This window comes from Delphinus delphis, chromosome 2 (assembly GCF_949987515.2).
Source record: "Delphinus delphis chromosome 2, mDelDel1.2, whole genome shotgun sequence".
Classification (NCBI taxonomy): domain Eukaryota; kingdom Metazoa; phylum Chordata; class Mammalia; order Artiodactyla; family Delphinidae; genus Delphinus; species Delphinus delphis.
Window position 1 is genome coordinate 50,123,363 of NC_082684.1, and position 27,856 is coordinate 50,151,218.

General features: G+C 35.8%; 1 protein-coding gene across 3 annotated transcripts in view; it reads right to left on the reverse strand.

Annotated features, from left to right (window-relative positions):
- Positions 1–27,856, reverse strand: part of ATL1 (atlastin GTPase 1) — an 87,885-nt gene that overhangs the window by 26,191 nt on the left and 33,838 nt on the right. For all 3 annotated transcript variants that reach the window (XM_060004582.1, XM_060004584.1, XM_060004583.1), the window contains 5 exons: positions 12,174–12,421; positions 10,029–10,163; positions 9,459–9,563; positions 4,070–4,120; positions 1,887–1,943 (listed from right to left, as the gene is read on the reverse strand). In XM_060004582.1, coding sequence (XP_059860565.1) covers positions 1,887–1,943; positions 4,070–4,120; positions 9,459–9,563; positions 10,029–10,163; positions 12,174–12,421 — 596 coding nt within the window. The remainder of the gene's footprint in view (positions 1–1,886; positions 1,944–4,069; positions 4,121–9,458; positions 9,564–10,028; positions 10,164–12,173; positions 12,422–27,856) is intronic.

Sequence of the window (27,856 nt, forward strand, 5' to 3'; positions counted from 1 at the left end):
TTTTTAAGACCTTCTTTTAGTAAAACTGAGAGGAAGGTACAAAGGTTTGCCATATATATACCACCTGTCCCAACACATGCATAGCCTCTCCCACTATCAACATCACTTGCTAGAACGGTATATATTTTTTAAGCAAGAATGAACCTACATTGACATCATAATCGCTCAAAGTCCATAGTTTATCTTAGGGTTCACTCTTAGTGTTGTACATTCTATGGGTTAGGACAAATGTATAATAACATATATCCATCATTATAATATCTTATAGAGTATTTTCACTGCCCCCCAAATCCTCTGTGCTCTGCCTGTTCTTTTCTCTGCCCCTCATGCTGCACCTTCGGCCCACCCCAAAACCACTGATCTCTTTATTGTCTCTATGGTTTTGCCTCTTCCAGAATATCATATAGTTGGAATCATACAGTGTGTAGCCTTCTCAGATTGATTTCTTTTGTTTAGTAATGCGCATTTAAGATTTCTCCATGGCTTTTTGTGGCTGATAGCTCATTTCTTTTCTTTTGTGTTGAATAACATTCCATCATCTGGATGTACCACAGTTTAAATATCCATTCACTTACTGAAGGACATCTGGGTTGCTTACAAGTTTGGGCAATTATGTATAAAGCTGCTACAAACATCTGTGTGCAGATTTTATGTGGACATAAGTTTTCAACTCCTTTGGGTAAATACCAAAAACACAACCACTGGATTGTATGGAAAGAGTAGGTTTAGTTTTTTAAGAAATTACCAAACTATCTTTGAAAGTGGCTGTACCATTTTGCATTTCCACCAGAAATTTATGAGAGTTCCTGTTGCTGTACATCCTTATTTGTGGAGCATGTGGTGTTGTCAGTGCTCTGAAATTTGGCCATTCTAATAGGTGTGTAGTGGTCCCTTTGCCTATTTTTGATGGGCATCCCAGTCTTATTTGCAAAACTTCCTTGCACATTCTATATATTAATCCCTTGTTGACTTTTGACATTGTCATTATCTTCTACCAATCCAGTTACTTTGCTTATAGAGTCTCCTGATAAATAGAAATACTTTATTCTGATATAGTAATATCCATCAATTTTTTATTACATTTTTTTTTAGTGGGGGGGGGTCTTAGTGAATAACTGTTTCTTCACCCCAGGTCAGAAGGATATTCTCCAGTATTTTATTCTATTAACTTTATAGTTTTAAATTTCATATTTAGTTCTTTAATACAACTGGAGCTCTCTTCCACATATGGTGTTCAGTAGAAATTCAACTTTTTCTTCAAAAAGTGAATTAGTTTTTCCAAACCCCAGCTATTAATCCATCCATTTCCCACTGGTTTATGACATGACCTCTACTGCATACTAGGTTTCTATATATAGAGGGATATTTCTGAACTCTGTTTAGTTTCATCTGTTTTTCTCTTATCTGTGCAGAATCACACCATTTTCATTGCTATGGTTTTCTAGTATGTATTCAATCCCCCAATTTGGATTTTCTTTTTAAAAACTGACAGATCAAAAGAGAACTTAATTTTTCCATATAAGTTATAGAAAAATGTGTTGAATTTCTCAAAAAATCCCGTTGTAGTTTTAATTGGAATTACACTGAGTTTATTGGTTAATCTGGGGAAAAATAAATTCTCTACAACATTAAATCATCCTGTCTGGAATCATATTATATCTCTCTGGTTTGTATAAATTTTCCTTTATGATCTTTAATGAAACTTTGAAAATATTTTCTCCATAAAGTTCTTTATATTTTGGATTTTGGTAGTTAACTATCAAAGCTTTTTTTTCTTTTTTGCTATTGTGAATGGAGAAAGAAACATGACCCTCTTAGTTAGTATACCTGGTTATAATCTTCAGGAAACTCTAATAAGAATTTATCATCATTTTATACCCACTCACCTGAAATGGCTTCAGGAATGTTTCCTCCATTGCCAGTCTGCCATACTCAGTGAAAAGCTACAAGGAAAATCACACACACACACACACACACACACACACACACACACAGAAAACTTCAGTATCTGCAAAGTTTTACTTCTTGGTTTTCTTCCACTAATTTTTTTCTCTAGCTGTAATGTAATACTGTATTATTAAGATTAAAATAATCATTTTAAGTAATTAAGTATTAGATAAAGCAGAGCTACAGTAATTATATATTTTAAAATTAAGGACATAAAGTACATTTTAAAAATGAAGTTTCCATTTTAAAGGTAACACCTTTTATATCTAAAATGTAGGACAATTTTTTTTGTGGGGAAGATGGGGGACAAAGAAACATGTTAAATGACCTTTCAAAGCAAAACTTTCATAGATTAGACCAGAGAGCTATAAACTAAGTAGGATAATTTACTGTTGTTGCCAGAGGAAATTTAACGTCCCAATGGTCTTGATCATTACAAAGACATACAGGCATTTGGTTTAAGAAGTGAAGAATCAAATACACCAACTTCTTTTATTTTTTTATTGCTCCCAATTGAGAGGTACCATATCATTTTGTGTTGCCAGAAATGTAAGGTTTTGGAGAACATAGACTTGAGGGGGTGACTGTGATTGGGCCTCTGGTGAGAGTTCCGTCCAGACTGGCCAGGTGGATTTCCCCATATGTACACAGGAAATGCCGCTTCATCACACGAGAGTACCAAGCCACAGAGGCTTCTCAGAGCTGGGGAAGGATGCCGACACAGAGGATTCCCCTCCTTTGCCCCTTTAGAATAGCCCCCAAAGTACCACACTGCCTCCCCTGTGAAAACTATGGAAATCTAGAAAGCAAATGGTAATAACTAGGCATCTGATTAGAGTGATTAAATGAAAGTCTAGAATATGTCTAAAAGGCAGCAGGTCCAGGGATTAGAATCATTACTTATTCTCATTAGAATCATTTACTAACATAATTTGAATTCACAATCTTTTTTGAGGAAGGATGAGGTGTTGTCATTTACAGGAAAATTTTTAAATGATCTCAAAAACTATCACTTAATATCAAAGCCCCAAATCAGTCCTTTTTAAGAAATCCTAAACTGGTATTGAACAGTGCCATGTCATTAACTTGGAAAGCAACTGGCTAGGTTATGACACATGCCTAAAGAAGCAATTGCACTCATTCTAGGAAACATCTAACAATTTGGCATATTGTCTATTTGTCATAAATGGTCAGTGTGATGTACTAGAAACATATTTGGGGGTAATGCTAGATGTGAACTCCAAATGATATTTCCACTCTCACAGATCACCCTGCATTATCATCCTTTGTTATTTGTTAAACTGCACAGGGCTCTTATTGGCAAGATAAAATAATACATTGAAAGCAAAATTTTCTATAAAATATGCAGAGGAAAACTATCAGAGAAACAATAGGTTTTTCTATGTAGCCAAGAATAACATGAATTGAAAAAGAGTAGACAGAGATGCAAACTATCTTTAGGAAACATCTAATCTTCTACTTATTTGAGATTTAAATGCTGCTTGGAGAGTGGAAGAAGCACCGAGTCCAATCAGATGATCAAATTTCTATTCCCACTCTGCCACTTACTAGCCACATGAGTTTAGGCAAGTCATTTTTTTTTCAGAAAAAAATTTCTCATCCATAAAATATTAAGGATAAATTAGGTGTCACTGAGATCTTTTTCAGATCTAAAATAGAATTCTATGAGTAATCATCAGGTAGTCCCCCATAGTTCTTCGCTATAAAGCAGCCCACAGGGAAAAAAATCTGGCATACAACTGATATCATACTAACAATTATTAAATCCCTGACCATAGGACTTCAACTTCACATTCTGGGACATTTTTAAACCAAAGGTTCTTTCTCCACTCTAATTTGCCATATATTTTTCCATATACAGGGTTGACAGCAAATAGCTTTACTGAAACAAAGGACTTTGAAAACTGAATTAGAAAGAATATAATCATACAGGGCTAGAACTAGAAACCTGGAAATGGGACAACCTCCATTTGGTTATGTTTTTAAATCTTTCTGACTGTTATGTTTTCCAAGTACAAAAAGACCCCCCAAAATCCTAAAGTTCTGCTGTACATGCCCAAAAGATTACTAGATATACAAAAGAGACTGTGAATATTGTTACCTGAAGGTGCTGAAGATCATCCTCCTGCACATTTTGAGATAAGTTATATACCTTGATTAAGAAATAAAGTCAAAATGAGAAAATAATTAGCAGCATATTAAGCACTTATTTTGTTATTCTCTATTTTTTGAAATATCAATTTCACAAAATCAAACTCTCTCACATATATTTATAAGACCTTGAGAGAGGAGTAAAGAAAGCCTGAGAGACAATAAATAATGTACAATGATCATAAAATTTTTCCAGAAATACAGTAGCTACCTGATTTGGAGACAGAACATTAAAATTATTTTATGAACCTAATTCAACAATTAGTAATAAAATAATCATTCTTACAAGCATATGAAAATAATAATGATCTAGATCTTAATAACCCATATATAAAATTTTGTCTTGAAAAATTATGTTGGCTTCTTTACAATCAATTATTTAAGTCTATAGAAAGCTCCATCACATGGAAGTTAAGTTCTGAATATCATGCTTACATCCTCAAACATATGCATTATTGCTTCACGAACAGATCACAGCATTAAGGTGAAATTCTTTTTTTCTAAGGAGGAGGATTAATATCAGTAACTTCAAAGAAAAGTTAATGATGTTTATATGTTTATGTACTGATACAAACAGTATACTTTGTGTACTTATTTAAATAACAGACCACTTCTCAGATAATAACAAAAAATAGTCATTACAAAGGACTTAGAGTTTTCAGCAAAAATATCTAATGTCTCCAGGAAAAATATAAATAGTAAATAATAAATATTTAAAAGGCAAAATCAATCTGGTTTTAATTGACTTGTGTAAATTGCACATACTGTTGACTATGAAGAAGTTAGATATTAAGTTGGTATTTTAATGGCTAATTAAATTAAGAAGTATATTTTTAAAAGTTAGTCTTACACCTACATTAATGAATAGATCAACCAGACAGAGAATCAATAAGGAAACACTGGACTTAAACAATACATTAGATCAGACTGACTTAATATAAAGATCATTCCATCAAAAAGCAGCAGAATACACATACTTCACAAGTGAACATGGAACATTCCCTAGGACAGATTATATGTTAGGTCACAAAACAAATATTAATAAATTCAAAGAAGAATGAAATCATATCAAGCAGCTTCTCCAACCACAATGGTATGAGACTTGAAACCAATCACAAGGGGAAAAAACGGGGAAAACCCCACAAAAATGCTGAGATTAAACAATGTGCTACTGAATAGCCAGTGGACCATCAAAGAAATCAAAGAAATTTTAAAAAACATAAAGATAAATGAGAGCAGAAATACAACATACCAAAATCTATGAGATGTGGCAAAAATGCTTCTGAGAAGGAAGTTCATAGCAATATAGGCCTACCTCAAAAAAACAAGAAAAATCCTGAATAAACAATCTAACTTTACACCTAAAAAGACTAGAAAAAAGAACAAACAAAGCCCAAAGTTAGCAGAAGGAAGGAAATGATAAGGATCAGAGCAGAAATAAATAAAATAGAGACTAAAACAAAAAATAGAAAACATCAATGAAACTAAGAGGTAGTTGAAAAAATAAAATCAACAAGTCATTAGCTAGACTAACCAAGAGAAAAAGAGAGAGGGCTCAAATAAATAAAATCAGAAATGAAAGAGGAGAAATTACTACTGATACCACAGAAATACAAAAGATCATAAGAGACCACTATGAACAGTTATATGCCAACAAATTGGACAACCTATAAGAAATGGATAAATTTCTAGAAACATGCAATCTTCCAAGACTGAATCATGAAGAAAAAAAAGTCTGAATAAACTGATTATTAATAAGGGATTGAAACAGGAGTCAAAAATCTCCCAACATGCAAAAGCCCAGGACCAGATGGCTTCATTGGCAAATTCTATAAAACATCCAAAGAAGATTTAATACCTAGCTTTCTAAAAATATTCCAAAAAACTGAAGAGGAGGAAAATCTTCCAAACACATCTTACGAAGCCAGCATTATCCTGACACCAAAACCAGAGAAGGACACCACAAAAAAGGAAACTACAGGCCAATATTCCTGATGAATATAGGTACAAAAATCCTCAATAAAATATCAGCAAACTGAATCCAACAATACATTAAAAGGGTCATACACCATAACTACGTGGGATTTATTCCAGGGATGCAATGATGATTTAACATCCACAAATCATTCAACACAACACATTACATTGAGAAAATGAAGGTTAAAAATCATATGATCATCTCAATAGATGCAGAAAAAGCATCTGACAAAATTCTTCCATTTATGATAAAAACTCTCAACAAAGTGGATATATAGAGGAAATGTACCTCAACATAACAAAGGCTATATATGACAAACCCAGAGCTAACATCATACTCAAGGCAAAAGGCTGAAAGATTTTTCTCTAAGATCAGGAACAAAACAAGGATGCCCACTCTTGCCACTGTTATTCAACATTGTGTTTGAAGTCCTAGCTACAGCAATTAGGCAAGAAAAATAAATGGCATCTAAACTGGAAAAGAAGAAGTAAAACTGTCACTGTTTGCTACTTCATGATACTATATATAGAAAACCCTGAAGACTCTAACAACAACAGAAAAACCTGTTAGAACTAATAAATGAATTCAGTAAAGTCATGGGATACAAAATCAATATACAGAAACCCGTGGCATTTCTATATACTAATAATAAACTATCTGAAAAAGAAATTAAGAAAACAATTCCATTTACAATTGCATCAATAAGAATAAAATACCTAGGAGTAGATTTAACCAAGGAGATGAAAAACCTGTACACTGAAAACTATATGTCACTGATTAAAAAGTTAAAGACACCAAAAAATGGAAAGATATTCAGTCCTCATGTATTTAATGTTGTTAAAATGTCCATACTACCCAAAGCAATCTATAGATTCAATGAAATCCCTATCAAAATGCCAAATGCATACTTTATAGAACTAGAACAAATAATTCTAACATTTGTATGGAATCAAAGAAGCCCCTGAATAGTCAAAACAATCTTGAGAAAGAAGAACAAATCTGGAGGTATCACACTCCCTGATTTTAAACTTTATTACAAAGCTATAGTAATCAAAATAGCATGGTACTGGCACAAAAAAGACACATAAATAAATGGAATGGAATTGAAAACCCAGAAATAAACCTATACATATATGGACAAGTAATCTATGATAAAGGAGCAAAGAATGTACAAAAAAGAGAAAGGACAGTCTCTTCAATAAATGGTGCTGGTAAAACTGGACAGCCACAAGCAAAAGAATGAAACAAGATGACTATCTTACACCACACACAAAAATTAACTCAAAGTGGATTAAAGACTTGAATGTAAGACCTTAAACCATAAAATTCCTAGAAGAAAACACAGGTGGTAACCTCACTGGCATCTGTCTTAGTTATGCTTTTGTGGATCTGATTTGAAAGGCAAGGGAAACAAAAGTTAAAATAAACAAATGGGACTATATCAAACCGAAAAGCTTTTGCAGAGTGAAGGAAACGATCATTAAAACGTAAAGGCAACCTACTGAATGGGAGAAGATATTTGCAAATCATATATCCAATAAGGGGCTAATATCCAAAATACACAAAGAACTCATACAACTCAGCATCAAACAACCCAATTAAAAATGGGCAGAGGATCTGAATAGACATTTTTCAAAAGAAGACATACAAATGGCCAACAGGCACAAGAAAAGATGTTCAACATCACTAATTATCAGGGAAATGCAAAACAAACCACAATGAGATACCACCTCCCACCTGTTAGAATGGCTATTATTGAAAAGATAAGAAATAATACATGTTGGAGAGGATGTGGAGAAAAGGGAACCCTCATACACTGTTGGTGGGATTGTTAATTTGTGCAGCCACTAGGGAAAACAGTATGGAGATTCTTCAAAAAGTTCAGAACAGAACTACCATATGACCCAGCAATTCCACATCTGGGTATTTACCTGAAAAGCATGAAAACAATATTCAAAAGGATATATGCACCCCTATGTTCAATGCAAAATTATTTACAATAGCCAAGATATGGAAACACCTTTAGCATACAACAATGGATGAATGGATAATGAAGATGTAACACACACACACACACACACACACACACACACATACACACACACACACACACACACACACACCACACACTGGAATACTACTTGGCCATAAAAAAGAAGGAAATCCAGACTTTGTGACAACATGGATGGACCTTGATGGTATTATGCTAAATGAAATAGATCATATGGATAAAGACAAATACCATGTGATTTTACTCATAAGTGGAATCTAAAAACAAAAACAAAATGAACAAATAAAATAAAAATGAACTCATAGAGATCAGATTAGTGGTTACCTGGGGAGAAGGGGGGTGAGGGCTGGGCAAAATGGATAAAGGGGGTAACTGTATAGTGATGGGTAGTAACTAGACTTGTGGTGGTGATCACTGTATACAGATGTTGAACTATAATGCTATACACCTGAAACTTATATAATAATTTTTTTAAAAAGCTAGGTAATCATAGGTTATAATCATGACTTATTTTAAAGTCCTTTACAAAAAAATTCAGTCTTCCTTCTATCCATCCTTTCACTGTCCTAACTACACATAATGCCCTGGTTGCCGGTTCACTAGCTCCATTCTCCCCACATACTTATAATTTCAGCTTTGACTTACTCATCCTAACCACTTTGCCTTTCCTACCGTTTAAAACTATTTTACCTTTCTTTGATGGTCTGCTTCTTGGTTACTGTCTCTTCTTGCTCTTTCCGGTGAATAGAAAATCTAAAAATTGTCTTAAAATTTTTAGGCTATGTGTTCTGTGATCATAGTAAAACCCTCAAGGACTTTCAGGACAATTTATAAAGCACACAATAACTTCAAAAACAATACTTAAAAAAAGAGAGAGGAAAAAAGGAAAGAAAGACATTTACTTTCCTAAATGCACATTAAGATTCTATAAAAAGTTGTGAACATATATAAATGTTTCTACTGGCTATATAAAACAAAATTTGCATTTATAAATCTTATTTCATTAAATGTAACTAATAATAGGTAGTCTCAGTGTATCTACATACATTATAAGATTTAACATTATTGACTTTATTGTAGGCTTGAAATAGAAAAAATTATCAATAAGACAATATAACATTTTCTGACTAAAGCAGGCAATTTGAAAACTGATCAGAAATTAGATTATAGTAATAAAACAATTCCACTCTTAAGGAAATCATAAGAACTGGTATGCTAATTGAGTCAAATAATAGATATAATTTACCATTTCTGTTGTTTGTCTCACTACCACATGTATATAGAAATACATATATTCATAATTTTTATTTAAAGAAACATCCATCAAAATGGATTTATTTTATTCCATACCTGTATTGAGCTGATCATTGTGCTAAGGGCAAATACTGTGGCCGAATCTCTCAAAGTTGACTGACTATCAAAGGTTCCCTGAGTATCCATCAATAGCACTGCAACCTATAGGCAAGTAGAGTACATTATTGATATTTTATAGAACATGCAGGGTATTAGGGTTACTACAAAGTTAACACCATAAGAACTAAAGCAAACCATTAGCAATGAATACTTAATAGGTAATTTTTCACATGTGCCATGAATGCCACTGAAAATAAAAATATTAATTACCTGCTGACTAGTATAATGATTAATTTTCACTGGTAATCCAACATAACAGAAATAGCACTGAAACAAAATATAGATGTTAGCTAGCTGATCTGCTGTTCTATTGTCCCTATGATTTTGCCTTCTGTGATCAGTAGAAAGGGAAACTGGGAACATGAAATAGGATGCTACCCACTTCCCTTTTAAACTTCATGTCAAGCGGTCAAAATTAGTTTTCAAAAGAGCATTTTGGAGGATCCTGAAAAGTGGTAACTGTTGGCAAGTGAAAACTCAATTTTTTTTAAGAAGTTCACACCATACCTTTTTACCGTCAGGTTTATTGATAAGGAAGATTTCACTCCATATCTGGATTCCCGTGGTCTCTCGTTCAGACCCACCTCTCCACGAAAAGCCAGTCAATGGTTCATTGTAATCTCCAACCCAATCAACTGATTCCTATAAATTAAGAAAGTCTATGATATTGAACTAGATATGTAGTACAGGTTCTTCCACTCATCCATACCAGTTTGTATCCCTCTCCAACTCTAGACAAAAGGAAACAACGTATGCACATCTATTATATTGATACAATTACTTTATTTACTCATCCAAAAAATAATTATGAAGGAGCAACCATCTGTCACATTTTATGCTACATCCTGGGGATACAAAGATATCATTCCAGATAAGCGGAAGCTCAGAGCCTAACAGGGGGACAGACATGCTAACAAACCATTATGATGCACTATATGCATGCCAAAATGGGCGTGTATATTAGATATACATGGAAGCATAGGAAAAGAAACAACTAACTCTTGGTCAGTTAAGACTTCATAGGAGAAGTGATATTAAAGCTAAGACTTGAAGGATGTTTAGGAACTTTCCAGGTGAGCAAACTCAGGGAGGGCATTCCAGAAACAAAGAAATAAAGGTATGAGAGAGCATATTATGTCAGGATATACACAATAATAATATACACAAATGTTTTGCTATTGGGAGAGGAGGGAGCGAACAGCAGGAGGAGAAGCACCTAGTAAAAAAAAAAAACCAAATCTGTTACACTTTAATCTGAGCAAATGCTATTTAACATAAGCAACATGACAAGCGTTATTGAGTATTTCATTGTAATGTTTATCGCACAGTTAAAATTATGAATATGCCTAAAACTATATAATCCCAAAGAATGGAAAGTATACTAATTTTGTTCACTCAATTTTCCCACCTACGTTAAGTGTGTACTAATGTTGGTATGATAGAAATAGAAAGTGGTAAGAATTTTGTTTGCTTTCAAAGCCTGGAAGTATTTTGGTTGTTTTGTTCTTAATTTGTTTGGACTGAGGCTAGAGATAGAAGATGTTAAAGCTAACATTACCAAGTTGTTCAAAAATACCCTACCTATAAAAGATCAATCCGAAATGGAGAATTATGATATAAATGCGTAATACAAAGTTCCTTTGGGTAGTATGTCTATTCTGCCTCAACATTCATATTGGCACCCGAATTACTAAGGGTAAAAGGGTAGAAAAAAAATACTGGTGTGCTCTCTACTCCTCACCTTCTGTTCCCCGACTGTAATCTCCTATTTATTCTTCTGCTTTTGGTTGATCCTAGGCCCCTTAAAGTCTCCTTTCTATGCCACACTATTGTCTCAAATGTTATGACACTGTTGGCTGCCTTTGGGGGTGGGTTAAGGGTGAGACTGAGTGGGAAAAGATAACAGAACTTTGTGGGATAACAGCAAGATACACTTGATAGGTTTTGGGGCTACCCAGGTATTTACATTTTCAAAAAAAAGCAAATGTACACTTCAGATTGGTGCATGTAACTATATGTGAATTTTACAACAAAAGAAAAAAACTAAATAAATACTGAAATATATAATAATGATGTATATTGAAATATTTATAGGGAAGCATACTGAAGTCAACAATTTACTTTGAAATGAACCAAAAAATAAGATGGAGCAATGGACTGAAACAGGGAAGAATAGCTGGAGACACATGTGATAAAGCAAGAATATTAATGTTAATGGTAGAATCTAGGTAGTGCACATCCAGGTGTCTACGGTAAAATTCTTTTAACTCTGCTGCATGCATGAAAAATGTCATAATAAATGTTGGGGGGAAAATGATTATAATAAAAATTATAACAAAAGTTATTTGACATTTTAAACAGTATTTAACATGTAAAGTTTATAACCGTATCACTGTACTTGTCTATTTTCAAAGGAGCTTAAAAAATAAGTTACGTTCTAAGGGAAATGTAGCAAAGTGGCTTCAGACGAAAGTGGCCTATATAGTTTGGTGCCGACAGCACCAAAGTTGGAATGGTTACACGATAGCATTTTTAAACTAGTTCATCTTTAGGGAACATAATAATGGAAATGTTGGACACTACTACTAAATAAAAACACAAAGTCATAAAAGCACAGAAATCAGAAAACTTTTCAAAGCACCTCTTCCCTACCTGCTTATACATGTATCTCAACATGAAGTCCATCAGGAATGATTTTCCTTTTCTAAATGCTCCAGCAACAGATACAGCAACGACCTCCTTGTCCCTGATAGCCTCTGAGAGAAGGATCCGATTTAGTGCAGTTTCATCTAATTCAAAGGAATGGTCATCTCTGACAATGAGGACTTGGACTGGTCCTGCCTTTTTCACTGGCTCTTCCTCTTCAGAGCTCCATTCATACCCCTTTTCTGAAAAGCCGCCTATTGAATAAAATAAGAATTTATTCAGCAAATTATCTCAAAACACAGGAAATGTATATGTACCTCTCAACATTCAAACCTCTGAAACAGGAGCACAGTGGAATTAGAAATGTTCATTTTATTGACATATATTGATGTCATTTACACCACATCTCCGACTTACATCTGGTCTTTCTGATCAAGTGGCCAAATCAAACAGAATTTTATTTTTAAGAAAGCTCTAAATCAGTGCAGAGATCTCTGTTTGCTGAGTAAGAAAAAAAAAATCAAAGCAAAGGACTCTACTTTTGGAGAAGAATAAAATAGCCTTAGTTTACACTTAATCCCTTAGAAATAAGTTTAGTTATTCACATGAAAGATCCTTGCAATACTTTTTAAAGCTGAACATGCATATGCGGAAATACACAGAGGGACTCAAAATCACATATTCTTGAAACTGGAATAAATCTCTAAAGCACCCAGTTCAGCTCCGTCCAATGCATGCAACCCACCTACAAAATCCTAGACTCTTAATTGTCTAAAATTATATCTTGTAGCAATGGAAGTTACAGATAATTAAATTGGGTAGGGCCAGATTACAGAAGACCTTCAAATCTATGGAAAAGAGGTCTGGATATAATTCAATAAAAAAAAAAAAAGAAGCTTTTCGAAAGTTACTTTGTGTGGAGAGCTTATAAAAAAGGTTTGTGACTCTGGGAAATTACTAAATCTCTCAGTTCCTCCAACTGTAAAACAGAAACTATTAATAGTACCTATTTAATAGGGTTGTGGAAAAGATTAAGGGAGGTACTATATGTAAAGTGTTGAGAACAGTGCTTGGCACACAGCAAGCTCATAAAGGTTAGCTATTATCATCATCATCACCACCACTACCTTGGGATTATAAACTGAACTAAGTATTCCCAGAAGTTTCTGCCTATTTTCTATAAATTTATATGTGTTTGTGTGTGCATGTATGTGTGTGTTCACATGTGTGTGTTTTCAGAGTTTTCTATTTAATTGTCAGAAATACTGTTTTTGACAGAGGTCCTCTTTTAGAAATCATCCCTAATATACAAGACTTTTAGAACGCTAGACCTTGGCATTTGCAGTATATTACAAAACAACTTCAATGTGTCAAGTGACACATTCTTATATCCATAGCCTTCTTAATGTAACTTTGTAATGTCCTCCCACTTTGACTCCGGGGTCAGCCATGTAATTTGTTTTAGCAGACATAACACAGCAGAGACTTGAAAAAGCACTTGTGTGTTTCCATTTTGCTCTTTGGTCTCTGCCATTCATCATGAGAGTATTCCCAGACTAGTCTGCTGCAGGATGAGAGACACTTGGAGCAGAGGCAAACTGCCCAGGTCCAGCCAAGGCCCACAGCAAGCCAACCCCCAGCCACATGAGGGAGCCCAGTCAGGATCAACAGATTTGTCTAACAACCATTTCAACATGTGACCAATAAATACTATTTTTCTATGCCCCTGAGGTTTTGTGACTATTTATTATGCAACATAACAGGCAATAAATAACTGATACACCCTACAACCCCTTCCTCTAGAAAGGCAGTATGGTGTAGTGGTTAAAAACACAGGCTCTGGAACCAGACTGCTGAGATTCCAATCAAGACTTCCCCATTTCTTAGCTGAGTAACCTTAAATAAGTTGTTTAACCGCTTTGTGTCTACCTCATAAAGTTGCTGTGAATTAATATATGCATGTAACACACTTAGAACACTGGCTGGTATATGTATTGGTATATGCTATTAGCATTATTATAGATTTACGAAACTAAAGCCAAATATGTAACTGACTTTGCCCAAGGGAAATAAATGCAATTTCTATATCAGGCAACCTACCATGGATGCCTTCTTGTGTTATTTATTTATTGCTTTCAATATCGCAGCAAGGTATTTATTATTATCTGTATTTTTGACACATGAGGAAGAACTAACTGGATTAAGTAACTTTCCCAAGATCACACCCACTAGAGTTCACATAGTAACTGTCAATTTCGGTTTAGATCCCAGGTAATTAAACTTTAATCTCAGAACTTTCCACTATAATATTCTGCCTCTTTAGTGGAAATCAAATAACTTTTGGACAACACATAAATGGGCTCATTTGCTTTCTATCAAAAGAACAGAAAGTCAAAACATACATCACTTAATTCCTCAGATCAGATATATGACCTAGCCTCAAATCAACCCTTAATAATATTAATTTTGAAATAAACTGGGCTCTTAAATAACCTTTCATCCAAATTTTTGAAAACATATTTAAATAGACATTCTTCATTATGTCTGTCTGATAAGAAGTCTCATAACTAGAGAAAAACAAGGCAGTTATATTTCTCAGCATAATTTTAAATGAGTTTTCAGATCATATTGATGTATGTATACACATATATCACATTGATAACTACATATATTGCTGTTCATCTATAAGGTAATGCCATTGAAATACTACAAATCTAACACATAATTTTAGTTTTTCATTAGTGGAGATAGACATACACCATTACTTTCTGAGCAACAGTATGAAGCATCTGCAGACAACAAAACCACTGCGTTAGCCATGAATCACAGTTGTTCTCTCTGCAAAGTTAAGAAAAATTGATTTTACATCTAACAGACAATAGCTTCTATATTGCCATATCACAGATGCTGGAGTCAGAGTCTTTGTTTAAATCCTAGCTTCGCAACTTACACATATAAGAAGTTGTGTAAGTTATTTCACCTCCTAATGACTCACCATCTTCCATATGAAAAATGAGATTAAGAATGGTACCTACGGGACTTCCCTGGTGGTGCAGTGGTTGAGAATCTGCCTGCCAATGCAGGGGACACGGGTTCGACCCCCTGGTCCAGGAAGATCTCACATGCTGTAGAGCTACTAAGCCTCTGTGCCACAACTACTGAGCCTGTGCTCTGAAGCCTGTGAGCCACACCTACTGAAGCCCGCGCACCTAGAGCTCATGCTTCGCAACAAGAGAAGCCACTGCAATGAGAAGCCCGTGCACTGCAACGAAGAGTAGCTCCCGCTCACCGCAACTAGAGAAAGCCTGCGCACAGCAACGAAGACCCAGTGCAGCCATAAATAAATAAATAAAAGAATGGTACCTACATCCGAGGCTTTGTGATGATTAAATGAAGTAATATTTATTAAATGAAGACCAAAGAGCTTGATAAATATTACGTGCCTAATGATGGTGACCACCTAATATTGCTATTATTTATTACCTATTCATATTTTATTCCAGCATTACTTACCCATCTAATTTCAGCCTCAGTAAAAGGTCTTTCTGAGGGCAACAACACACATTCTTTGATGAACCTCCTTACCTACGGTGTAGTTTTAATCTGCATATACAACTGATGTGAATCAGGAAGGCTGGCTAGACATAATATTTTGGATAGAAAAACATCTTCAGAGTTGAAAACTACATCACAACTTTCCACAGACTGAAATAATTCTCTAAGATTGCTTGTAGCTAACTACATATATGCAAGAGGTACTCTGAATGGAATTTCTCGGTTGTAATTTTTTCAAATATTCAACTTCACAACGTGTTCAGAAATTTTTTCTAAGTGGCTGTAGCAAATTCTCACTCCGCACCCACTCCCAGCAGTTTATTAGACAGTCTATTGATTCACATTCTTTCCAACACTCGGTTTTGCCTGACTTTTAAAGTTTTGTCCATTGGATAGGTATAAAATAAGTAAGTGGGGCTTCCCTGGTGGCACAGTGGATGAGAGTCCGCCTGCCGATGCAGGGGACATGGGTTCGTGCCCCAGTCCGGGAAGATCCCACATGCCGTGGAGCAACTGGGCCCGTGAGCCATGTCCGCTGAGCCTGCGCGTCCAGAGCCTGTGCTCCGCAACGGGAGAGGCCGCAACAGTGAGAGGCCCGCGTACCGCAAAAAAAAATAATAAAAATAAGTAAGTGGTCTCTCACTGTAGTCCTGACGTACATTTCTCTAAATGCTAATGAAGTGAGGACATGCCTTTTGTTCATTTTTTTCTATTAGATTGTCTTTTTCTTAATGATTTATAGTGGTTCTTTATATATTTTGAATGCTAGACCTTTGTTAGTTATGTGTATAGCAAAAATCCTCTGCTTGTCGTTTCACTTTCCTTAAGCTGTTACTGATGAACAGCAATTATTAATTTTGACATAATAGATTTTATTATTTTATCATTAGCACTTTGTATGTCATGTTTAAGAAATTATTCCTTACAAAATCATAAAAGACATTCATATATATTGTTCTAGTTTTTAAGTTTTGCTTTTGATATTTAAGTTCTTAATCAACCAGGAGCTGCTAACTGTATAAGAGGTGAGATAGAATTCCAACTTGATTTTTTCAATACGAGTAACAAAATTTTCAGATTTCTATTTAACAAAGAGTCTAGTGGTCTGCCATGTCATAGTTAAGAGTTACACACACACACATACACAACACACACACACACACACACACACACACACACGGACCCAGAAAGAGACAGGGAGACAGAGAAAGAGAGACTTTGTTTCTGACCTCGCAATTTTTTTTTCTTTTTTTTAACATATTTTTTTAAACATCTTTATTGGAGTATAACAGCTTTACAATGGTGTGTTAGTTACTGCTATATAACAAAGTGAATCACCTATACATATACATATATACCCATATCTCCTCCCTCTTGCGTCTCCCTCCCACCCTCCCTATTCTACCCCTCTAAGTGGTCACAAAGCACCAAGCTGATCTCCCTGTGCTATGCCGCTGCTTCCCACTAGCTATCTATTTTACATTTGGTAGTGTATATATGTCCATGCCACTCTCTCACTTCGTCCCAGCATACCCTTCCCCCTCCCCGTGGACTCAAGTCCATTCTCTATGTCTGTGTCTTTATTCCTATCCTGCCCATAGGTTCTTCAGAAGCATTTGTTTTTTAGATTCCATATTTATGTGTTACCATATGGTATCTGTTTTTCTCTTTCTGAATTACTTCACTCTGTATGACAGACTCTAGGTCCATGCACCTCACTACAAATAACTCAATTTCGTTTCTTTTTATGGGTGAGTAATATTCCATTGTATATATGTGCCATATCTTCTTTATCCACTCATGTGTCCATGGACACTTAAGTTGCTTCCATGTCCTGGCTATTGTAAATTGAGCTGCAATGAACAATGTGGTACATGACTCTTTTTGAATTATGGTTTTCTCAGGGTATACGCCCAGTAGTGGGATTACAGGGTCAAATGGTACTTCTATTTTTACTTTTTTTAAGGAACCTCCACACTGTTCTCCATAGTGGCTGTATCAATTTACATTGCCACCAACAGTGTAGGAGGGTTCCCTTTTCTCCACACCCTCTCCAGCATTTATTGATTGTAGATTCTTTGATGGTGGCCATTCTGACTGGTGTGAGGTGATACCTCATTGTAGTTTTGATTTGCATTTCTCTAATAATAAGTGATATTGAGCATCCTTTCATGTGTTTGTTGGCAATCTGTATATCTTCTTTGGAGAAATGTCTATTTAGCTCTTCTGCCCATTTTTGTATTGGGTTGTTTGTTTTTTTGATATTGAGCTGCATGAGCTGCTTGTAAATTTTGGAGATTAATCCTTTGTCAGTTGCTTCATTTGCAAACATTTTCTCCCACTCTGAGGGTTGTTTTTTGGTCTTGTTTATGGTTTCCTTTGCTGTGCAAAAGCTTTGAAGTTTCATTAGGTCCCATTTGTTTATTTTTGTTTTTATTTCCATTTCTCTAGGAGGTAGGTCAAAAAGGATCCTGCTGTGATTTATGTCATAGAATGTTCTGCCTAGGTTTTCCTCTAAGAGTTTGATAGTGTCTGGCCTTACACTTAGGTCTTTAATCCATTTTCAGTTTATTTTTGTTTATGGTGTTAGGGAGTGTTCTAATTTCATTCTTTTACATGTAGCTGTCCAGTTTTCCAGCCCCATTTATTGAAGAGGCTGTCTTCTCCATTGTATATTCTTGCCTCCTTTATCAAATATAAGGTGACCCTATGTGCATGGGTTTATCTCTGGGCTTTTTATCCTGTTCCATTGATCTTTCTGTTTTTGTGCCAGTACCATACTGTCTTGATTACTGTAGCTTTGTAATATAGTCGGAAGTCCAGGTGCCAGATTACTCCAGCTCTGTTTTTCTTTCTCAAGATTGCTTTGGCTATTCAGGGTGTTTTGTGTTTCCATACAAATTGTGAAATTTTTTGTTCTAGTTCTGTGAAAAATGACATTGGTAGTTTGAAAGGGATTGCAATGAATCTGTAGATTGCTTTGGGTAGTATAGTCATTTTCACAATGTTGATTCTTCCAATCCAAGCACATGGGATATACCTCCATCTGTTTGTATCATCTTTAATTTCTTTCATCAGTGTCTTACAGCTTTCTGCATATAGGTCCTTTGTCTCCTTAAGTAGGTTTATTCCTAGGTATTTTATTCTTTTTGTTGCAATGGTAAATGGGAGTGTTTCCTTAATTTGTCTTTCAGTTTTTTCATCATTAGTGTATAGGAATGCAAGAGATTTCTGTGCATTAATTTTTTTTTTTTTTTTTTTTTTTTTTTGCGGTACGTGGGCCTCTCACTGCTGTGGCCTCTCCCGTTGCGGAGCACAGGCTCCGGATGTGCAGGCTCAGTGGCCATGGCTCACGGGCCCAACCGCTCTGCAGCATGTGGGATCTTCCTGGACTGGGGCATGAACCCGTGTCCCCTGCATCAGCAGGCGGGCTCTCAACCACTGCGCCACCAGGGAAGCCCTGTTGGAAGATTTTTAATCACAGTTTCAATTTCAGTGCTTGTGATTGGTCTGTTTATATTTTCTATTTCTTCCTGGTTCAGTCTCAGAAGGTTGTACTTTTCTAAGAATTTGTCCATTTCTTCCACTTTGTCCATTTTATTGGCATATAGTTACTTGCAGTAATCTCTCATGATCCTTTGTATTTCTGCAGTGTCAGATGTTACTTCTTTTTCATTTCTAATTCTATTCATTTGAGTCTTCTCCCTTTTTTTCTTGATGAGTCTGGCTAATGGTTAATCAATTTTGCTTATCTTCTCAAAGAACCAGCTTTTAGTTTAATTGATCTTTGCTATAATTTCCTTCATTTCTTTTTCATTTATTTCTGCTCTGATCTTATGATTTCTTACCTTTTGTTAACTTTGGGGGTTTTTCGTTCTTTCTCTAATTGCTTTAGGTGTAAGGTTAGTTTGTTTATTTCAGGTATTTCTTGTTTGTTGAGGTAGGATTGTCGTGTTATAAACTTCCCTCTTAGAAATTCTTTTGCTGCGTCCCATATGTTTGGGTCATCGTGTTTTCACTGTTATTTGTTTCTTGGTATTTTTTGATTTCCTCTTTGATTTCTTCAATGATCTCTTGGTTAATCAGTAGTGTATTGTTTAGCCTCCATGTGTTTGTATTTTTTACAGATTATTTCCTGTAACTGACATCTAGTCTCATAGTGCTGTGGTCATACAAGATACTTGACATGATTTCAATTTTCTTAAATTTACCAAGGCTTAATTTGTGACCCAAGATATGATCTATCCTGGAGAATGTTCCATGAGCACTTGAGAAGAAAGTGCATTCTGTTGTTTTTTGATTTTCCTATAAATATCAGTTAAGTCCATCTTGTTTAATGTATAATTTAAAGCTTGTGTTTCCTTACTTATTTTCATTTTGGATGATCTGTGCACTAGTGAAAGTGGGGTGTTAGAGTCCCCTACTATGATTGTGTTACTGTCTATTTCCCCTTTTATGGCTGTTAGCATTTGCCTTATGTACTGAGGTACTCCTATATTGGGTGCATAAATATTTACAATTGTTATATCTTCTTCTTGGATTGATCCCTTGATCATTATGTAGTGTCCTTCTTTGTCTCTTGTAATAGTCTTTATTTTAAAGTCTATTTTGTCTGAATATGAGAATTGCTACTCCAGCTTTCTTTTGATTTCCATTTGCATGGAGTATCTTTTTCCATCCCTTCACTTTCAGACTGTATGTGTCCCTAGGTCTGAAGTGGGTCTCTTGTAGACAGCATATATACGGGTCTTGTTTTTTTATCCATTCAGCCAGTCTATGTCTTTTGGTTGGAGCATTTAATCCATTTACATTTAAGGTAGTTATCAATATGTACGTTCCTATTACCATTTTCTTAATTGTTTTGGGTTTGTTATTGTAGGTCTTTTCCTTCTCTTGTGTTTCCTGCCTAGAGAAGTTTCTTTAGCATTTGTTATAAAGCTGGTTTGGTGGTGCTGAATTCTCTTAGCTTTTGCTTGCCTGTAAAGGTTTTAATTTCTCTGTTGAATCTGAATGAGATCCTTGCTGGGTAGGGTAATCTTGGTTGTAGACTTTCCCCTTTCATCACTTTAAATATGTCCTGCCACTCCCTTCTGGCTTGCAGAGTTTCTGCTGAAAGATCAGCTGTCAACCATATGGAGATTCCCTTGTATGTTATTTGTTTTTCCCTTGCTGCTTTTAATATTTTTTCTTTGTATTTAATTTTTGATAGTTTGATTAATATGTGTCTTGGCGTGTTTCTCCTTGGATTTACCCTGTATGGGACTCTCCGCTCTTCCTGGACTTGATTATTTCCTTTCCCATATTAGGAAAGTTTTCAACTATAATTTTTTCAAATATTTTCTCAGTCCCTTTCTTTTTCTCTTCTTCTTCTGGGACCCCTATAATTCGAATGTTGGTTCATTTAATGTTTTCCCAGTGGTCTCTGAGACTGTCCTCAATTCTTTTGATTCTTTTTTCTTTATTCTGCTCTGTGGTAGTTATTGCCACTATTCTATCTTCCAGGTCACTTATCTGTTCTTCTGCCTCAGTTATTCTCCTATTGATTCCTTCTAGAGAATTTTTAATTTCATTTATTGTGTTGTTCATCATTGTTGGTTTTCTCTTTAGTTCTTCTAGGTCATTGTAAAATGTTTCTTGTGTTTTCTCCATTCTAGTTCCAAGATTTTGGATCATCTTTACTATCATTACTCTGAATTCTTTTTCAGGTAGGCTGCCTATTTCCTCTTCATTTGTTTGATCTGGTGGGTTTTTACCCTGCTCTTTCATCTGCTCCATGTTTCTCTGTCTTCTCATTTTGCTTAACTTACTCTGTTTGGGGTCTCCTTTTTGCAGGCTGCAGGTTCATATTCCCGTTGTTTTTGGTGTCTGCCCCCAGTGGCTAAGGTTGGTTCAGTGGGTTGTGTAGGCCTCTGTCTATGTTTTGGTGGATGAGGCTGGATCTTGTCTTTCTGGTGGGCAGGACTGCATCCAGTGGTTTGTTTTGGGGTGTATGTGACCTTATTATGATTTTAGGCAGCCTCTCTGCTAATGGGTGGAATTGTGTTTCTCTCTTGCTAATTGTTTGGCATAGGGTGCCCAGCACTGTAGCTTGCTGGTCGTTGATTGGAGCTGGGTCTTAGCATTGAGATGGAGATCTCTGGGAGAGCTTTCACCATTTGATACTCCATGGAGCCAGGAGGTCTCTGGTGGACCGATGTCCTGAACTCAGCTCTCCCACCTCAGAGGTACAGGCCTGACACCCGGCCCAAGCACGAAGACCCTGTCAGCCACAGGGCTCAGAAAAAAGGGAGAAAAGAAGAAAGAAAGAAAGTAAAGTAAAATAAAATAAAATCAGTTATTAAAATAAAAAATTATTAAAAATTAAAAAGTCATAAAAAAAGGAAAGAAGAGAGCAACCAAGCCAAAAAACAAATCCACTAATGATAACAAGTGCTAAAAAGTATACTAAAAAAACCCCCCCAAAAAACAGACAGAACCCTAGGACAAATGTTTAAAGCAAAGCTATACAGACAAAATCACATAAAGAAGCATACGCATACACACTCACAAAAAGAGAAAAAGGAAAAAAATATATATATATATTTTAAAAAAGAGAGCAACCAAATCAATAAAGAAATCTAGCAATGATAATAAACTCTAATTACTAAACTAAGATAAACATAAAACCAGAAACAAATTAGATGCAGAAAGCAAACCCCAAGTCTACAGTTGCTCCCAAAGTCCACCGCCTCAATTTTCGGATGATTTGTTGTCTATTCAGGTATTCCACAGATGCAGGGTACATCAAGCTGTTTGTGGAGATTTAATCCGCTGCTCCTGAGGCTGCTGGGAGAGATTTCCCTTTCTCTTCTTTGTTCACACAGCTCCTGGGGTTCAGCTTTGGATTTGGCCCCGCCTCTGTGTGTAGGTCACGTGAGGGCGTCTGTTCCCTGCCCAGACAGGATGGGGTTAAAGGAGCAGCTGATTCGGGGGCTCTGGCTCACTCAGGCCGGGTGGAGGGAGGGGTAAGGAATGCGGGGCGAGCCTGCTGTGGCAGAGGCCAGCGTGATGTTGCACCAGCCCAAGGCGCGCTGTGCGTTCTCCCCGGGAAGTTGTCCCTGGATCATGGGACTCTGGCAGTGGCAGGCTGCACAGGCTCCCGGGAGGGGAGGCGTGGATAGTGACCTGTGCTTGCACACAGGCTTCTTCGTGGCTGCAGCAGCAGCCTTAGCGTTTCATGCCTGTCTCTGGTGTCTGTGCTGATAGCTGCAGTTCGCTCCCATCTCTGGAGCTCATTTAGGTGGTGCTCTGAATCCCCTCTCCTCACACACCCCGCAGCAATGGTCTCTTGCCTCTTAGGCAGGTCCAGACTTTTTCCCGGACTCCCTCGTGGCTAGCTGTGGCGCACTAGCCCCCTTCAGGCTGTGTTCACGCAGCCAGCCCCAGTCCTCTCCCTGGGATCTGACCTCCGAAGCCCGAGCCTCAGCTCCCAGCCCCCACCTGCCCCAGCGGGTGAGCAGACAAGGCTCTCAGGCTGGTGAGTGCTGGTCGGCACTGATCCTCTGTGCAGGAGTCTCTCTGCTTTGCCCTCTGCACCCCTGTTGCTGTGCTCTCCTCCGTGGCTCTGAAGCTTCCCCCCCGTCTCTACCAGTGAAGGGGTTTCCTAGTGTGTGGAAACTTTTCCTCTTTCACAGCTCCCTCCCAGAGGTGCAGGTCCTGTCCCTATTCTTTTGTCTCTGTTTTTCCTTTTGCCCTACCCACGTATGTGGGGAGTTTCTTGCCTTTTGGGAAGAAGGTCTGAGGTCTTCCGCCAGCATTCAGTAGGTGTTCTGTAGTTGTTCCACGTGTAGATGTATTTGTGGTGTATTTGTGGGGAGGAAGAAGATCTCCACATCTTACTCCTCTGCCATCTTGAAGGTCTCTCTGACCTCTCAATTCTGATCCATTCACGAATTTGTCTATACCAGCACCAACAGTACACCATCTTAATCAATAGCTTTATAAAAATTCATTATATATAGTAGGTCCAGCCCCTCTTATTCTTCTAATTATTATTGGTTTTGGCTATTTTGACCCTTCCATATAAATATTAGAATCAATGTTAGTTAAATTTTCTGAAGTTACATTAAATTTATAGATCAATTTGGAAGGAATCAATACTGTTATGGTATTATCTTCAAATCCACAAACATGAGATATCTCTCCATTTATATTTGGTCTTTTATCCCCTTGAATAAAATTTTTATAATTTGGAGTGGTGGGGGAGAAGGGATATGTTACATTGATGGCCAGAAACATTAGTTTTTGTTGCTAACTATAACTGGTTTCATTGTTGCTTTTTTTAAAAAAAAGAATTATTTATTTATTTATTGGCTGCATTGGGTCTTCATTGCTGCGTGAGCTTTCTCTAGTTGCAGCTAGCGGGAGCTACTCTGTTGCGGTGGCTTCTGTTGTTGTAGAGCATGGGCTCTAGGCGTGCGGGCTTCAGTAGTTGTGGCTGGCAGACTCTAGAGCACAGGCTCAGTAGTTGTGGCACATGGGCTTAGTTGCTCCACAGCATGTGGGATCTTCCTGGACCAGGGCACAAACCTGTGTCCCCTGCATTGGCAGGTGGATTCTTAACCACTGCACCACCAGGGAAGCCCCCATTGTTGCTTTTTGAATTACGTTTTATAGTTGTTGCTTGAGTAACGAAATGTAACTGACTTTAATACATTAATCTCATGTTGCAACTTCTGCTAAACTATTATTTCCTATAAATTTTGTGTAGACACTTTTGGTTTCTTTAATGTAGAAATAGAAATAATTTTACAAATAATGAGTTTTATTTCCCCCTTTTTAATTCTTATGTATTTCTTTTCTTTTTCTTGTATTATTGGACGTTCAATACAATGTTGAATAAAAGAGGTAGTAGTGGGCACAACTTCCTGATTTTAATGCAAGTGCAATATTTGAGGTTGTATTTGTTAGTTTCATTGATAGATGCACTTTATCTTATCAGGTTAAGGGAGTTCTACTTCTAGTTTACTATTGATTTTTAAAAATCATAAATAGAAAATAAATTTTATCAAATGTCTTTTCTGTATCTATTGAGATGATCATATGGTTTTTCATCTCTAGCCTGTTAATGTAGTGAGTGATATATCTTTTCACTTTTGTATGAACCTAATATTTTCAAGGTGCAGTAGCTTAATTACACACTATTGGATGCAGTTTGCTAAGATTTGTTTAGGCCTTGCACGCTATATTCATAAATGAGTTGAGTCTATGACTTTCCTTTCTCATTTTGTCTTTGGCTGGTTTTATTATCAAAGTTACATTAGCTTTATAAAATAAATTCGCAAGTTCTTCCTTTTCTATCTTCAGAAAGAGTTTATAGTAAAACATTAAACCGTTTTTTGAAATTTTGACAGAACTTGCCTGTAAAACCATCTGGGTCTGATATTTTCTTTGTGAGATAATTTTTAACTGCTACCTCAATTTTATTAATACTTATGATGCTATAATTATATTAGTAGTAATAAAGTTTTGTATTTCTTCTTGAGAAGCTTTTGGTACATTATATCTTTCTAGGAACTTTTCTCCATCCTCTAAAATTTCAGACAATATGTCAGTAAAGATATAGATTTGAACAGTATCATTAGTCAATCTGACCAATCTGACATCTAATAATTATAGAACCATGCATTCTTTTTAAGTTCATATGGGACATTTACCAAATAGACCAGGTACCAGTTCATAAATCAGATCTCAGCAAACTTCAGAGTATTAAAATAATACAAAATATGTTCTCTGACAATAGACAAATTAAACTAGAAATCAATAACAAGAAGATATTTAGAAAATTCCTGAATGTTTGGAAATTTAGCAGTAAATTTCTAAATAACTTATGAATAAAAGAAGGAATCATAACAAATTAGAAAATGTTGTAAACTAAATGATCCAATGAATGTTCTGATCCATTCATCAATCTGTCTATCTACAGCAGCAATACTACACTATCTTAATCAAAATAGCTTCAAGGAAAGTCACTATATATAGTGGGCAAGCCCCTCATATTTTAAAATTATTATTGGTTGTAGCTATTTTGATTCTTTCCATATAAATATTAGAATCAATATGTTGGAGTATAGTATCTTATATAGAAATAGAGAAATATGACATGTTGGAAACTTGCTTAGAGGAAATTAACACCTTGGAATGCATTTAGTAGAAAAGATGTTTGAAAAATCCTAATCTGATATCCATCTCAAGAAGTGAGAAAAAGAATGGTAGACTAAATGCAAAGAAAAAGTAGGAAATAAAGATAATGTCAGAAATCAATAAACTAGAAATACAGATTAACATGATTAATTTAGTAATCTAAAACTAAGCAAAGAAATAAAAGAGAAAAACCCCATAAATTATCAATATCAGATATGAAAAAGGGATATCACTACAGATCCTACAGATATTTAAAAGATAATATGAGAATATTATGAATAATTTTATGCTAACAAATTTGTTAACTTTAATGAAATGGACAAATTCAAAGAAAAACATTTATTTTAAAAATCACACAAGAATAAATAGAAAATATGAATAATCTTACATCTGGAAAATAAGTTAAATTCATACTTTAAAATCTTCATGCAAGAACAAAACAAAAAATAAAACTCCAGGCTCATCTGGCTTCCATGGTGAATTCTTCCAAATATTTAGAGAAAAAAATAGGCATCTTACACAAACTCTACCAGAGAACAGAAAATGAGGGACCATTCTCAACTTGTTTTGTGATTTCAGAATAACTATCATACCAAAAAGTGATAAGAACATTAAAAAAAAAGAATATTATAAGCCACTGTCTCATGAAGATAAACACAAAAATTTAAAAAAAAATAGCAATTCAACTCCAGAGACAATAAAAAATATAATACATCACAACTACACAGTATTTATTATTATAGGAATTCAAGGTTAGTTTAACATTCAAAAGGCAAGCAATATAATTGGCTACATTAAGTGAAAGAGAAAACCATATCATCTCAATAGATTCATAAAAGCAGGTATGAAAGTGCAACATTTATTTCTAATTAAAAAAAAACTCTCAACAAATTAGGAATAGAAGGAAAATTCCTTAAATTGATCAATGGTATTGACAAGTACAGCTAATATTACACTTTTTAAAAAAAATTTTATTTTTTATATAGTCATCCTAGTGAGTTTGAAGTGGTATCTCATTGTTGTTTTGGGGGCCACACTGCATGGTATGTGGGATGTTAGTTCCCCAACCACCAGGGAGTGAACCTGTGCCCCCTTCAGGGGAAGCGTGTAGTCTTAACCACTGGACCACTATGGAAGTCCCAGGTTACACTTATTTTTGAAATACTGAAAGTTTTCCCTGAAATTGGAGATCTGACATGGATCACTAGTTCTAATCAATATTATATTGGAAGTCTTAGCCAGTGCAATAGGGAAGATAATTAACCAAAAATAAAAGGATTGGAGAACAAGAAATCACACATCATTAACACAGATGACATGATTATGTATGTAGAAAATCCAAAAGAATATACAGATAATTATTAATAAATTTAGCAAAGTTTCCAGATATAAAATTGACTTTTTATTATATTCTATTCTTATATACTTGCAGCAAATAATTACAAAATGAAATTTAGAAAAACACTCACAAATATACAGTCAATTGACTTGTTCTTGGTCAATTGACTTTTTGTAACAGTTTAATTGGGATATAATTCACATACCATATAATTCACCCACTTAAAGTCAAAAATCCATTTGATGGCCCTGGTCCGGGAAGATCCCACATGCCACGGCGCAACTAAGCCTGTGCACCACAACTACTGAGCTTGCGCTCTAGAGCCCACGAGCCACAACTACTGAGCCTATGTGCCACAACTACTGAAGCTGTGTGCCTAGAGCCTGTGCTCCGCAACGAGAAGCCACTGCAATGAGAAGCCCGCACACCGCAACGAAGAGTAGTCCCCACTTGCCGCAACTAGAGAAAGCCCACGCGCAGCAACGAAGACCCAACACAGCCAAAAATAAATAAATAAAATAATTTAAAAAATCCATTTGATGGTTTTTAATATATTCAGAGTTGTGCAAACCATCACCCTGATTAATTTTATAACACTGTGGTCACCCCCCAA